The sequence below is a fragment of the Gasterosteus aculeatus genome, chromosome 17 (assembly GCF_964276395.1).
Source record: "Gasterosteus aculeatus chromosome 17, fGasAcu3.hap1.1, whole genome shotgun sequence".
NCBI lineage: Eukaryota > Metazoa > Chordata > Actinopteri > Perciformes > Gasterosteidae > Gasterosteus > Gasterosteus aculeatus.
Genome location: NC_135705.1, coordinates 6745741 through 6762165, shown reverse-complemented (window position 1 = coordinate 6762165; position 16425 = coordinate 6745741). Strand labels below are relative to the sequence as shown.

General features: G+C 43.0%; 1 protein-coding gene across 15 annotated transcripts in view; it reads right to left on the bottom strand.

Annotated features, from left to right (window-relative positions):
- Nucleotides 1–16425, bottom strand: part of atp2b2 (ATPase plasma membrane Ca2+ transporting 2) — an 86046-nt gene that overhangs the window by 47209 nt on the left and 22412 nt on the right. For 11 of the 15 annotated variants that reach the window (XM_040203872.2, XM_040203863.2, XM_040203868.2 and 8 more), the window contains exons 1-2: nucleotides 16099–16331; nucleotides 4414–5190 (exon numbers count right to left, since the gene is read on the bottom strand). In XM_040203872.2, coding sequence (XP_040059806.1) covers nucleotides 4414–4612 — 199 coding nt within the window. In that variant the 5' untranslated portion in view covers nucleotides 4613–5190; nucleotides 16099–16331. Of the gene's footprint in view, nucleotides 1–4413; nucleotides 5191–5454; nucleotides 5592–16098; nucleotides 16332–16425 lie in introns of those variants that run through there. The other 4 variants (XM_078091828.1, XM_078091829.1, XM_078091827.1 and 1 more) reach the window with 4 other exon arrangements.

Genomic DNA, 16425 nt, shown 5'->3' with positions numbered 1-16425 from the left:
CTAACAATTTCTGTAAACCGTACACATAATGCACACATCCCTCTCATCCATCAATGTAATGTCACATATAAATCACTGGTTACAGAATATTAGATTCATACAGTGTGTGACACGTTAAGAGTGTGGTGTTGATACGTGTATCCGTGTGTGGAATCCAATTACATTTCTTTGTAAGTGTTAACCCTCAGCGAAAAGACGGTTAACACAAAAACCATCATCAACCTCCTTCCATGACGAACAGCGCCATTGGTTTGACGTATTATCTGGCCCTATTCCCTTCTCATTACTGCCATAAACAACAATGCAAGGACATTCCCCAGCAAATACTCCATAAACATAACGGCCTTCAATCAACTGATTGTGACCTTCACACAAGACAACTGTTCAAACCCTGGAATGATCTATTTTACAAGGGGAAATCCATCCAAATGTCAAAACAATACTTTCAACAAAGAAAATTCTATTTCCCTTCCGGTACTGTATATTTCAACAGTTTATGAAGCAAAATAAAGTTTATAAACGGTGTGCTACTTTTCCAGCACTAGTCCATTGCTAGAAACTGACGTGAGAGTAGAAGGTGGAGATGGGGAAGGTTACAGATGTAGAGCAGGTCTAATAAGGCTACGCTGGCCCACTGGGATACCAGCGACCGACCAGTACACAGAAATAGAAATGGGAGCAGAGGAGAGAGAGAGAGAGACGAAGGGAAGAGAATTAAGGTGTGGTGATAACGGGGAGAGATGATGGGCAGGTGGAGCGATTGATGAGGAGGAGGAGGTCTAAAGGGGACAAGAAGAAGAAGGAAGGGAAGAAATAAGATCATTTAAGTGAAAAGTTATCCAGTACTGTTGGGAAGTGGTAACCCATATTTTTCTATATGCCCTTTTGAAGTCTTCTTTTGCAGGAGCGGTTTGCAAATCAAATACCATTTTTGCGCCGTTCAATGAGAAGATTATTGCCAAGACATGAATAGCAGATGCAGCAGAATTCTGAATGCGTTGCAGAATGTTTCTATTGGGAGCAAAACATCCAACTGATAAAAAATTGAATGTGAAAATTAACGGATTTATGCTGCAGAATGTTTTTTGATTTCTACAAAAGCGTTTTCATTTAATTGAAGAGAGTTGAGGCAGCATGTGTGGTACCAGAAATGCATCATTTTCACAAGTTAACTTTTGTCCATTTTATGTGAGCCGCCTTTTCAAAGACCCAGATCCTTTCTTACAAAGCTCATATTTTCAACTGATTATTTAACTCTGACAGTTTTTATGCCCATCGAAGCCTCAACAAAGCCTGCAATTTCTCTACATAGAAAATGTGTGATACTCCCCGAGCATAAATATGCATGCCTGAAATAACTTTACAATCTATCGAGTGAGGTGGTGGACGAGAAGAAAGATGAATAATGGAGAACTTTTTCATCCATGGTACTGATTAGATGTACACCGCAAGGGAATACATATTGAACATTTAGTCGGTTGAAATATAGTTTTGTTGTGATTGAAATATTGGCAAGCATAGCGAATGGACTTAATCATAACCTGCAGTTGTAAAAGTGTCTGGAGGTTGGGGGGAGGGGACGTAGAGGGAGATTTGTCGTTGGTGGAGGTGAAGTATGTGCCGTTCATGAGGGGGGGGGGGGGTGAAGAGAAGATACAGGTAGTCAGAAGACTGGAATGGGAAGTGGGAATATTTTAGTGGCAATGAGAAATATGACCTGAAATATGGGTGAGTATACAACATCGAGTTTTTGGGGTGGGTTGGTTGTAAATAAAATAGCTCATTCCCAGGCGGGTTACTAGATAAGATAAATGAGGAAGAAATTGAGATGAAAGAACATTAATCTCTCACCCCTCCGGGAATGATCTGCCCTCAGCACTGCACCTCCTTGCTGCCTACCTAGAGGAACCAGCCATGGTGTTGCATCTCCCCACATTTTGCAGCAGCCACACTGTCCTTTCCCCTGTCTCAGGAGAAGCAGGTCTGTTTTGGAAACTAAGCTGTAGCCTGACATCCCACCTGGCCCCTGAGTGACTCATACCGTTCACCCGGCTGGCTGCCTCAGGGAAACGCTACCTTCTTCACCCCCGCAGTCACCTACGAGGCCACAAGTAACCGCCCGCTGACTGAAGGTAATCACAGTAGGTATGCGTGGGGTCATGAAAGCTTGAAAACGAAAAAATTGGTGAACGGGAAAATGCCTGAAGAAATGTGGAGCTTCCTAAAACATTCATCTTGTCAACAATATGTCCCCCCCCCCCCAAACTGTGGCGCTAATCTTTTTACTTTAAAGCCATCAGGTGCAGAACGTGCATTGTGTGTGGGGGCTGCTGATGCAGTCCTCACTCTATCCCATGAAGCACAAATTGGAGAGATCATCTTATTTTAAAACATCCCCTAAAATGTCCTTTTGTACGGTTCCATGTACAGTGGCAACAATGTAGCGGAAGGGTGGTGCCTGATGCGTCTAAACGCCTGTGGTGGAGAGTGCAAACCCTTTACTATCTGTACCTACAGAGCCATTATGAATTAATGCTGAATAATGGGCCAGCTATTCGTCCACTGTTCGTATCATATGAAAGAGCTGGCACGGGCTGCAGTACACGGGGCTGTTAGGTCAAGCGTGCTCAAGGCCTCAGTCCGCTGGGACGCGTACACATTACACACACCACACATGACTACCGCGAGCAATGCACAATAGCTTCATGGATGATTACCGTGATCATATTTTGGAGATAACATATGTTCTGTGGAGCAAACACGCAGCACACAACATAATCATAGAAACACCCGGGATCACTAATACAAATAGTGCCACATACCATCACCCTGTTTCCAATTAGTGAATGATCCAGTGAGCGATAACGGGCTTAATCACAACAATTATTACTCAAATTGAGAGGAACATGTGAAACATCTTGAATGTGGGCAAGGTCTCAGCCACAATGTGGCAAACTTGAGGTTTTACCCATTGAGAATGGTGTAAAACAATAATACAGAAGCAGCTCAAGAGACAAAATGCATAAAATGAGCAACATGTATTTCACCGTTTGTATTTTAGCTATTAGGCACGAGGAAGAACAACACCTTTGCACTGTGAATAATGTCAGTGTGGAAGTCTCTTAAACATAAAAATGCAAATCAAAAATGCAATCAAACATTTAGTATGTATAATCTTGAATGAGTTATAACATGCTATTCTTTGTAAAGACTAGACCCTCAATGTCTGGGATGTGTGTTACATAAACAGTGGCACTGGTGAAGGGTTCAACTACTTAGTTAGTTAAGTTAATTATAACCTGTTTCAAAAATTGAGTTTAGTTACATTCATTTTAGTTTCAATGGAAGTCTGAAAGCTGTAATTCTGGAAACTTTTAGTGCAAACACACAAAAAATAGTATTGTTTGTATCCTATACAATATGGTGACGAGCAATAGGCACCACGTCCATTATTAGTGTTTTATTCTATTCCATTATATTCGGATTTGCTCTTGAACTCTTTATTTCGTTCTCAGGACTGTATCTACGTAACTCTGCAGGTATTACCACCAGCTGACCTAGAAGTGGTGCTATTGGATGACTCGACCGGGAAACAAAATATTCTTTGGTTATCAGCCAATAAGGTTACAGGTTACCGCTGATGTCACACAGGTGACCCCGCCTGAATACTCAATGATCTCTACTTAATGGGAGGAGGGAGCTCTTAGGTGGGTATGTTCTTGTATGCTCTATATGTAGAAAAAGTCAAGAATGGGGAAGAAATTTAACAGTATATAGATTTCAAAATATCTGAATAAATATATTTGGCATTTGAACTGTGGATATTAAATGTTCAGTGTCACCAAAGAAAATATATATAAATATATTCATCATCATTATTGGTCTATTTGGTATTTCTCTCCCATTTTTGCAGATGACACAACACATCCCACGTGGCCAGAACCTCTGCCGTGTTGCCCTAGAAACGTTCTCCTAAATAAGGCTGCAGCTGATTGGCTGACGCAGTGGGAGAATGGGAAAGGGGAGGGGATGGGGGGCATATGGGGAAGGGAGAAAGGGGGCGGTGGGGGGGGCCCTACTTTAAAAAAGATTTCTATACACGCTACAGACCGAACACTAGCAGGCTGAGAAGAATTTTCATTAGTCCTTTCAATCGAGACTCCCTCCTGTGCCTGTTGTTCTGGTAATGTGCTTCTGCATTTCACCAGGTGCTTTTTCACAAATGGTTTTCACATTGAATAAAGCAGGTCGGCCGAGTAGATAATGATGCATATTCCAACCAACAGTAAGTATTACGTAGATCTACCATCAATCGAACGAGGTCCGTCATGTGATACACAGTTGATACATAGTTGCCGCACACATGTTCAAACAGACATCCAAGCACATAGACTGAGGAGGACGGAAGCTCACCTTCTGTGGGGGAGGTTTTCAGTCGTTTGCAGAGCCCCTCTACGCCCGTGTAGTCCTCCTGGAGTTTGATCACCGCCTCTGGCCCACGCAGCTCCATCAACGAGCGGAGCTCCATGACCGAGCAGCCGAAGCTCGCCGCATGGTTCTCCTCGTTTCTTTGGTTCTTGGCATAAAAATCGCTGTTCGACATGTCCCCCATGATGACAGCTGGTCAAGTCAGTCAGATAAGTGTTTCTTATTGCTTATTGATCAATCAAAAATCTTGCACAACAGAGAGATGAGCTCAATCTCATTCCACCCCCCCCCAAAAAAAAAAAAAAATCCAAAATAGGTCTTGAGCAAGCAAAGACAACCCCCAAAAAAATAAAAAGGAAAAAGAATGCCACTGATAGGTAAAGTGGGCAGATAGATTAAAAAGGGGAGCGGGGGGGAGGGCGTCCGACGGGATCAATCGACGAGCAGCTTCTCTGCCTCAGGAGCGGCTGTCAGACATCGGCAGAACCGAAAACCATTAGAGAGAAGAAACAGAAGAGGAGAAAGACCAGCAGAGAACAAGGAGAGGAGGGCAAGACGAAGGGGGGAGCATCCAGGTGAGCTTTGGACAGCCCCAGTGGTCAGGTCCTGAGCAGGGCAATGATGGTGGTTCCAAGTCCTGTAGATCTCAGGCTCACCACGGCTGCAGTCCAGACCCGCTCCATGAGTGGCTTCCCATTGCTGCTATTCTGCTGTTGCCTCCGCTGCCTCTCTGTCTCTACATGGTGGTCCTCCCCATCACTGCTACAGATAGAGAGAGAGAGAGAGAGGGAGAGGGAGAGCGGGACGAATTCGAGAGAGGAATTCAAAGAAGGCAGAAGGTGAGGGAGGAGGAGGGAGAAAGACACAGAAAGAGAGCACAAGCAATGAGTGTGGCGTTCTCAGGGCAGGGGTGAACGCGGCGGTGGATGGTGCACGGCTGAGAGGCAGTTTCTGCCGCCTGCTGCAGTGACTGCGGCTCGGCCGTCTCTATCTACTGCTGCTGCTGGCGCTACCGGTGCTGCTAACCTCATCGTGAGGACACGCCGACCGCCAGGGAGAGAATGAGGCAGAGAAGGAGAGAGAGAGAGAGAGAGAGAGAGAGAGAGAGAGAGAGAGAGAGAGAGGGGGGGGTGCGAAAAATAAGGAGGGCGGAGAGAAGGGGGGGATGCTCCTTTCTGGTGCAGAGCGGAGAGGAGTTGTGTGCGGGCGGGAGGCTCAGGCTGCTCCGACGACAAAGCAGAGAGGAAGCACGTAACACTGCGCTGTCACAGGGAGGCTGGGCTGAGCGGACGAGCTGCTGCTGCTGTCTCACCTTTAGTCCTCCCCGGTTCTACGGTTTAAGTGGTCGAGCCTGTGCAGCGACTGCCCTGCATCAATGATTTGCCTGCAGGTCTCCCGCCCCCTGGCCTCAGGACTGCGGTCAGCTCACGGGGGGAGACTTTGTACAGAGGGAGTGTGACATGTTTACAATAATGACAAAAGTCATGGGAGTTTTTATCTTGTTAAATCTCACGAAAAGAGCAAAACATTAAATGACATGTTATTTAGCTGACGCTTTTATCCAAAGTGACTAACGATAAGTGCAACAGTTGACGCTACTGTTTTTGAATACTTCCCCTCTTCGCTAACCAGTCTGTGGCACCTACATCAATTATTTCCAGTGAAGATGTGAATGTAACAGAATTATACAATAAAACAGTAATTTTATCTTTCCTGTAACCACTGGACACCATTAGTATTATTCTTTTAAGCAAGCATGTTTTTTTTGCACCAGGAAAAGAGCCCCGGTCCATTGTTGCATGTCACCCAGTGTAATGGTGGGACTATTTGTTGTTTTTTTAAAAGAGCTTAGACAATAATAGAGCACAAGAGAATAGACAGCACAAGCGATACTTGATAACGTGATCAAGCGTTGTTGAGTTTTCTCATTATTTAGCCAAATCCAAACAAACACAATACAGTGTACAAAACGCCTGGTTTTCCAATCCGCCAAGCCAATTAGAGCAGCATGGCCGGCTGCTCCATTCATTAAAAGAACTCCAAAATCATGCAATGACAGCAAAGATAATAAGAGTTTAAGTTGTATGACCATGCAGAAAAAATGTCATTAAATGCCCAGGTGATTATTAAATGATTAATGTCACAGCCGAGTGGTTTCATTGTAGAACATGTTGGCCACTGAAAGTCGGCACACTGATGCAAAGGTTGACAATGAAGGGTAGAGGGTTGCAAGATGCAGAGTACGTCCAGCCAGCCGCAGCGTGTTTGGAAGTAGCAACGGTAACCCACTTAACAGCTTCCCTGGAATCAGATAAAACTCCCAGCTACTGCTGGCATGCACAGTGACCGGTGACCAGTGGCAATTGTTGAGTATGATGTGGCGACACGGCGGGGATGAGCACCAGAAACAACGGTGCGTCTGGGATCGGCGGGGCAACAGCCTTGGATCCTGTAGCTCCACAGGACCCAGTCCCCTCTTAGCCCTCGCCTCTCAAGCCTGAACTAAAGTGACAAAGTTAGAAAGCACCGGCGATGCCACTTGCACAAGGGAACCTAACAAACCAGCTAAACGTTTCTGTATAGCATTTGCAACAAGGGCAAAGGTTTGTTTCTCCCATAGAACTGACAATATTGAAAGATAAAATCTTTGACCAAGTCAGCAAGCTAAGAGGAGTGATTCCGACCACGTTGCCTATCTTTTATCTAAAGGGAATGATGGTGTAAAGAGGGGTAAGCATAAAAAAGAGGCAAAAGGTAAAATAGTAGTCTAATCCGCTACTTACGCCTGAACTGAGTGAATTCATTTCTTCCTTTTTTTAAATCATGTCGACACACACACAGACACACTAAAACTCCGAACAGAATTGATTTGTTCTTCTATTTTCTTGGAAAAGCAAAGTAGCTGTAGAGCTTCTGTTCAAATACAATCACAGATAAGAACAAGGAGTGTGTCAAAATGTTTTTTCCTCAACGTTTAAAAAGTTTGCACATCCAAGGGTAAGTAAGTTTCTTTTGCTCAAGTTTTGGGATTAAGGAGCGATTCATGATTCTTTTTTTATCAACTAGTAAAATCCTCCTGTCTCCAATATCTCCATCAATGTCTTCGTACCCGTCTGTCTGTCTGTCCCACCAATCTGTCATCCCGTTAACCCGTCTATCTGTAGCTGACTAAAACACCTCCCTGCTGTGCTTTTCTTCTGCCTACGTGCCAGTCTGTCTGCATAATTGTTGGCATGCTCCCCATGGGCTGACAGTAAGTAATGAGTAACATAAGATCAAAGACGCAAAGAAAAAGCATAGATTTTGCAATAATGAACTTTTTTTTCACCTAAAATGTGAAAATACTTAATTGGACTTTCATGAACTCAAATGAAACCACATGGAGACCGGATTAAAACCTGAAACCTCCACAGCCAGATGCCAAAACCATCTGAACACCGAACGGTAGTGTTTGCAGTGTGACTACAGACAAAACTAAGAGAGATTTGCTACAGCTGAGATACAAAAAAAGAGGCTACCAAGATAAAGAAAAAGCAGCAGCATCAAACAGTCTGCACAGCCGGACACTTGCATGTGGTAGAATTATTTCTAATTAAATAGTTTAGGTAGGTAAAGTAACTCCTTTGTCTTATTTTTATTTGACTTGAGGTTTTGACTATAACATTTTCATAATTTGATATTGCTTTATTCAGTTAGGTGGAAATGAACAGTTGGCGCAGATTAAACTAAAAGACAATGTGCTACACTCCAGTACTCTTATTTTTGCTTAACTAAATACCAAAGTTTACCGTCAAAAGAGAACCTTAAGCTGAATGCATGAAAACAAAATCATCAAGCATTCAAACACATTATAAAATAGAGGTTAGACAGGTCAACGAGGACATGTTTGTTGAGTGTGCATGCTTTTGTTTTTAAAAAGCACTTACTGAGGCTGCCGGTATATGATGCACTTAAGAAAATACAGGGCAGGCAATAAGTCTTGATGACATCATCATCCCAGTCTCCTATCCACGTCGAGGGGAAGCTTACTGAGATTCACACATAACCCATCGATGTAAGATGGTGCATTCATCCCAGCATTTGATTACAATGTATTGTTGCTCTACAATAACTGCTGCTTCCTCTTTGATGAGAAGTTTCTGGTCTGACAGTTTGTTGTCCTCCACAGTGACAGAGGAGCAGCGCGCGTTCTCCGTGTGTCTGTCTCAAAATGTCCTTGAGCACAGTGAGGAGGAACAGAGGTGGGAGCTGTGCCCACTGCACCACCTGCAGAAGCACTGGCATGCAGCTCCCCCTGCCTGTGACAAACAATAGTGCGCCAGCATTCACTGACGATAGAGCTGCTCTGCACGCCCCTGTGGTATCCAATTATAACACGACAGGCTTACAAATGCTCGTGGGTTTGTATCATGACATGAAGATATCCATTTCAAAACCTTTTCCCAGAGCATTAAATCACTTTAACAAGGTGTTTGTGTGAGTAGGAACAAATCCCCAGTAATGACAATCAAAAGCCCAATGACAGAAATACATATAAATGCTTCCCAGTGGTAGCAATTAGAGCATATTACATAGAGAATGCTCTTATAATTGTGTTTCCACTTCTTGAACAAAGAAAACATATACAAACAGAGACACTTGCTGAGTCAGTATATTAGTTGCGCTGCTGGTGTCACAATGCAGATGGCAGCGGTCAGACGGCTTACTTTGAATTAATGACGTGTTTAAGAACATGCTTTATATGTTTCAATGCTGCTTGAGAAGTCACATTGACTCAATGAAGAAGAATAAATTAAATACTATTAAAAGTATGGAGCATTTAACTTATATTTCATAAAAACTGCAATGAATAATACCACATTTTTCAGAAATTTGGATATGCACTTCCACAACGCGTTGGGAATTCCCAAACGCATGCACGCGCACATCGGACAGCAGCTGCATTATACTGCACTGCAACATCCAATGTGTACACATCCAGAGATGTTAACTGATGTTATCTCTAAGGTGAATTGTTACATAACAACCACATGGAGAGCCTTCTCTCAGCCACCATCACTGCTCTCTAATTAGGTTGAAACCAGCTGCCCTGCTAACTAAGAACAGCCGACTGAGCCTGACGAAGAATTAAGGTTATTTTGGAAAACCAACGCAGGAGATCCAAAAGGACTGCAGCTCCGCCACGTTTCAGGCTGATGGGAATACAAAGCCGAGAGCCGAAAATGAGAGAGAGAAGAATGAGTCAGAAAAGAGAACGAGGCATGAATACACGTGTGTGTGTGTGTGTGTGTGTGTGTGTGTGTGTGTGTGAGCGAGCTTAGCCTATGTCGGCTTTTAGATAGGAGTGGGGGTTTAAGAGAAAAGCAGCTGGCCAGGCAACCCAGACGGCCTCGAGGGGCTGCTGTGTGTCACTGCTGAGCGATATTGAGACGCAAGAAAGTACGAGCCGGTGATTTGCTGAAGCGGTGAGAGGATGAGGAACTCAGCGTTATCACTCGTTTGTTCAAACGGAGAAGCAGATTATCTTTCATAAGATCAAAACGCTCACCTGCAGAGGGCAAATAGTGCCATGGAAAATATGTCACGGCGTTCCACTGTGGGTGACTCTGTCGTCCACTCACTTTCCTTCTGTATTTCTGCAGTGTAGAGATGTCACCTCTCCTCTCCCCTCGGTGTAATTTTCCATTAACATCATCCGTTCTGTCTACAACAAGGTTGTTTTTTTTCTTATCAATAAAGCATCTATCTATCTCTCTACATGGGCAGTTCTACTCATTTTCAACGGCCATGCTGTGGGGGGGGAAGTAGAGCATAATCCTGCCCGTATGGATGCACATTAACAAATGTAACCAAATGAATCCTTGCATTTTCAGGAATATTGAAATGTAACAAACAAACAAAGCACGAAAGTTAAATATTTCTAATAATAAGCAGTGATTTAGTGCTTAGCAGTGGGCACTGTGGGGGTTTTGCTGTGGGAGATCATGGTTTACAGTAAATGAGCAGTTTCGTTATCTGCTGATGGGTTCTCCTATCAAAGGACTCTGAGCCCAGGACCCCTGGAGCACAGCCTCTGGTTGTCATTCACCTTATCTTAGAATTCAGGGGCGGGGAACCGTCGGAAATGATACAATTTGGGGGAATAGAATGTGAATTATTTTTCCTATTTTCAATGTTTTCCTCTAAAGCTTTGCGGGTATTTAGTTTATGAAACATGTCTTGTTCCTAATTAAGAGATACTACAGTAAGTGGTAATAGAATGCCATGAGAAAAAAAAAACAAATGATATTAATTTGAATCCTCTTTTCAGGTACACCATCGTTAACAATGGTCTATTGTTTCTTGTGTCCATAAATGAAGTCTATCCTGTAACAAGAGCCAAAAGCACATGAAAATACAACAATCTGCAGCTCCTGTAGATTCATTTTTCTTTTAGTAACCACACATGACATGGCATTTGAAATATAACTATATGATGGATCGCCATTTAGAAATCCAGTTGAGACACATCACCTCTAGTATTTTCTCGCATTGACAAATGCAGAGTTAACATGCTAAGATGTTGCACACGGTAAATATTACTGGCTAAGCAGGTTATGCTGATAACAAAAGAATGAAGAGAAAACAATACGCACTCACAATGTATCTTAAGCAACATTTAACTTTGTAGTGCAACTTTACACGTATGACGTGTTGTCATAACGTAATGTGTTATTTAAATCCACAGCGTAATCATCAAAGGAAATCCCCTCAAAATAACACACATCGGCTGTTCTGCGTTACAATTTAGACTAATTATTACTAATAATTACGTATCACAACATCTCAATAAATTGAAAGACGATAACGGATCATACTGAATTATCGCCTAGTTACATTACAGGTTAAATCACAAATGCTTGTCGTATATATATTATAATATCAAAATGCTAAATTGCCAGAAAAAAATGTGTAAATACAGGGCCTGGTAGACGTTTTTTTTACTTCTGCCCTTAAACACGCCTTCCATGTTACATTCTCCCACTTGTAGCTTCTGTATGGTAACCTCATTTGACCTGACCTATGATGAGTCTGTTTCACCACTAGATTCATCACATCATGGAATGATACAACAAACAAGAGGATGAGACACATGCTCAGGGGGATTTTCCTAATACACACCCATACTATGACACATGGTGCCGTCCACATGGCGCCCAGAGTGACACTTACTTCAGACGGTTTCTAACCTCTAAAGTTCCCGCAAAACATACTGAGTCATCATCCAATTAGTTGCTGAATGCTTTGGTGTAATGAGGCAGAGACTGTGGATTTAACTTCTAAATTCCAGTGTTGGGTTAAATCCATATCACAGAGGTCATGATATACTTAAGGCCATGAATACTCACATCAGGCCACTGAGGCTTGGACTTTTTTTGGGGGGGGGTTTACATTGAAAGTGGTTCATGTCAAGTTCACACTGCACATGGTGTCTTGTGCAGCTGGTAAATGTGTTATCAACAGTACATTTTGACGAAAGAAGAGGGGAGTTCAGTAATGATCTCACCCGCGCAGAAAAATAACCTGCACAGCCTCGCATGAGAATACACACATTTCGCTTTCAAAACAACGTGTTTTCAGGCCCCATTTATTAATGACTGATGTTAGGATTATTTATTGTAATCTCCATAAAAACAAAAAGAGCTCGACCCCCATCTTCTTCTATTTGTAGGTCCCAGGGGGTCAGGATCCTGACCTCAGACCACTCATCTGTTCCATATTTTGCATGACAGCCTGTTACTTCTCGGCATGTCCAAAGAAAAAAAGGCACAACACAAAACTCCCCCCTGTGCAACAAAATTAGCATGCGTTGTCTAATGACATATGAAGTAAACAAAAAGACATTCCATTGCTTTGTCCCCTCCACCATTAGAATAGAGTATTGGAATAGGGTCCACTTGGTGCATAATTAGTATTTGCGTATCGCCCAAATACAAATGAGTGGAAAAACTGGATAACACACTTGAAAAATTCCCACTGACAAATTGTTTCAGCTGTTTAACATGAACAAACACCACTTGGAAGAAGTTTGACGTGGAGGGCAGAAGTGATGAAGAGCTGCAGACGGTGGTTACACACCACTTGAATTCTAACCACTTCATCACATCTAAAATCTTTCAAAACAAAACTTTCGTGGTGCAGCTACAACACAAGGAGGGGTTACATCTTTCTGCATATTTTGCTTTGCCTCATTGCCGACCTACAGGGGGACATTTGGAGTTAGGATCCTGCACTGGCTGAATTTTCACGTGTGTGTGAGTGATGTCTGCTGGTGCCACCGAGCATGCAGGACTAACCTCTAAACATCTAGCAAACAAACCTGGCACTGAAGGTGCATGCGCCACTGCTACACCTTCGGTTAGGCACATGAAGAAAGGGACCGACTGACTGGGGTTTCAGGTTTAACTGAAAAATCGGCCATCAGGCATACGGCCCAGAAAGATAGACTTCAAACGGAAATAGTTTTGTACTTAATGCAAAAGAATATTATTCTAACTTTTAATTCAGCGGTCTACAGGGAGATGAGAAGGAACTTAAACTGTGTAATATTGGCCGCAGTATATGCGCAGTACAAGTCTCTCAAACTGAATTCTGTTTTATGAACTCATAGAACAAAGGGAGGGCTTACAAAAGATTTATTGTTGGCACTTATCCCATTTTCTCTTGAATTCGCACCAACTGTACGTTTTTTTTCCAGACGATTCAACACATAACGTGTGCATAAAGTTTGCATGTGCTAGTTAAGTATCATCAAAATCATCAGTGAGGCATTCTGAACTGTGTAAGACAGCAGGACATGCTGTCCTTTAGGACTGTCTTGTTCCGAGACAGATAAATATTAAATATTAAATCAAGCATTTTAGCAAGTAATACATTCATGCATTTACATTTATGTATAAGCAAGATAGAAACATACAAAGCACATGCATATTCCCATGCACACACACACACACACACACAACAAATATTAATGTCCTGCTGCAAGGTCACTGGAAAGTAGAAAAAAACCCTGCTGTTGCTCTCTCCTTGCTCCAGATGAGCCCGTAGAAATCATGAGGGAGTTATTGGTCTAATTAAATTCAGCACATTAAGGCTAAGTGTGCTAGAAGGGGACCAAAGACAGAATAAGGAGGATGGGAGAGATACATTAAGAAGAGTGAATGAATAAGGATAGTTCTTTGAAGCCTTTGTGCACATCACATAAATACTAGATAGACGTGCGTTTGCCAATAACATTCAGAGTGCAAAAATCTCTACCACTGAATTCTCAGAAATAAAGAGTGCAAACGTGAATCAGGAACGTGAGGTTTTGAACTGCCATTTCACGGATCACATTTAGTTTAAAATGGGCAAAAAGATGGGCAGAGTATACCACACCTATTTTATCATGGCAGCACAAATGTGGCTCTAACGTGTCACTACACTACACCATCACCACAGCTATTGGATCTCCAGCTTTGCTAATGCAACTTGTAAAAATATATCTTTTTAAATATCCACTAATGGTAGGGTTTGAATTCCTTATTCAGGTTCACCCAGTGGTTTTATCAAAAAAAAGATATAGTGGTTACATTTGCACCGCTTCAATCTCATAAGCAATTTCATTTTCAACCAAAATAGGTAGCAAATGAAAAATGCGCATCAAAGTTACACAGATGTTGGCACCTCCACTAAGAAGAAAACCACCGAAACTGGTCTGAGACGATGAACTGGAAACATGAACACTTCAGTTGGGATGCTGCAGAGACATCCACGCGAGTTTATTCAGAGCTTCAAAATGTCTCTGAAGGAGGGTCAGATAGAGTCAATACAATACAATATTATCGAACGATAGTTTTTCATGAATCGGGAATGCAAACTGAATTTAGGCTGAGCTTGTCGGGCATCAGTTGTGTCCTACACTCCATTCTCTCACCCTCCTCACCTTCTCTTTCATCCTCTACTTTCCTTCCTCCACTCGTACGCAAGCTTAAAAAATCAACCATTTCATTCCATTTGTTATTACTAATAGGAAATAATGAATTATACTTACTGTACCCACACTTGGATCAAGTAACCTATTAAGAAAGTATTAAGTCTGCGTTGTGCTTGTCACTATGCTACACAGAGGTGATGATGACAAAGCAAAACCGAACCCACTGCGACGCTGACAGATTCTCTCTTCTTAACTAAAGGAGATCAGACAGAGCGCAGCAAGGTATGGATTTTCTCTGGAATCTTCTTGTACACATCTGTTCTCTGCTATGTAGAATGTACATTTTTGTGTCTAAACATTCAGATAGAAGAGAGAGACCCGTTGCACATGCTGACTTTGCGTTATATATTTGTAGTTATCTCCCCTTAGGTTTGAAAAAGAGTAGTTATGCTGCTTATAACGTCTTGAAATATACACTTTAAATATCAAAAAATGGGTTCAAGGTCAGAAGTTGAAATGGACAATGAGACAGCCGGTGCATAAATCGTAGTGTTTGTTCTCCTTTGTGCCTCCTTCTTTTATTTAATATCTCATCGCCTGTATTTGTTTTGGACAGAAAGAGACACAGTGAGAGCACGAGAGAAGGACTCTGCCTCAGCTGTCCGGCTGTTTTAGTGCCAGCAGAACTGATGTTCACACAATCATCCCAGTGCCAACACAGGCACAATCAATTTCCTATGACAGCCTTTCCAACAGTGTGGCTGACTGACTAAATGACTGAATCAAGTCACGAATAACCGGACGACAAACGGCTGACGGGTTGTTTGAGCGACTGTGCTGAAGTTTCCCTCTGAATGTTTGTCTTTGGTTTCACGCCGATTAGCTGGCCGCCTACTGAACTGACTAAATAGTCAGCAAACCAGACAGCATGCCAGTGACCCTGTGCGACAGTTGGTGTGATGATCAGTCAGTTGATCACACTAGTAAGAAAGCACGAAAAAAAGAAGAAAAAAAAAACAAAACTGTGAAGTTACCAATTTTCTGGCTAGTGACTGTAATCATCCAGCGAGTCAGCCACCCAGCGCGGCAGACAGAGTATGAGAGGCGATAATGTTCCTTGTTAATTCAGCATGCCACACTGTCAGGTAGCTAATGCAGTGCAGACAGCTAGCCAGCAAACACACATGATCGGTCGCGGCAGCGCAGCCTGCTGCCATGACAGGACCAGTGAGTGTGACAGAGAAGAGACTGCAGAGTGCATGCAGCCAACAGATGGCCTGACTGAGTGGGGAGGTGTGAAACTAAACATCTCCATTTAGAGGAAGGGGGTTTGATTTCTCCCCCCCACACCAAAAATGGTTTGACATTGACATTTGAGAGAGGGAGAGAGAGAAAGATGCAGACAAATCATATGAAAACACATCTCCAAACAGAAATCTATTAAGCAGAAGAAATATTTCTGCCGTGGATCTTCCTCATCTCTCCTCCCTAACAGGCCACCTGCATCCTCACTGATTCACGGCTGAAATAGAATCCATTTTCTTTCACACCCACAAAGCACAGACATGCATGGAACAACGTGTACAGATTGATAATCACACATCGCAGCCTCCCGCCATGCGGATGATTTACGCCGACCGAATCAAAAGCAACTAAGGAAACTGGCGAAAGAGATGAGCCGTTTGTTGATGCACACAGGCGCAGGGTATACTCACATGGCAGCAAGGTTATCACCACCATCAGCGTGACGTGAAAATCCTCCCACCTTAAAACGAGTTTTTGCAACGGCACATGCAGCAGCGGACTAACCACCACGGCGGTGTGCAGTGTGTGTGTGCGTGTGTGCGTGTATATGCGTGTGTGAGTGAGTGTAGGTGTGCATGTGTGTGTGGAGACTCGCTAAGCTGCACACTCACTGCTACTGCCTCAGCTGGGGCTGCCTCAATGCACAGCCTGTACCATGTCGGCAGGCGGCAGGGGTGGGCGTGTGTGTGTGTGTGTGTGTGTGTGTGTGTGTGTGTGTGTGTGTGTGTGTGTGTGTG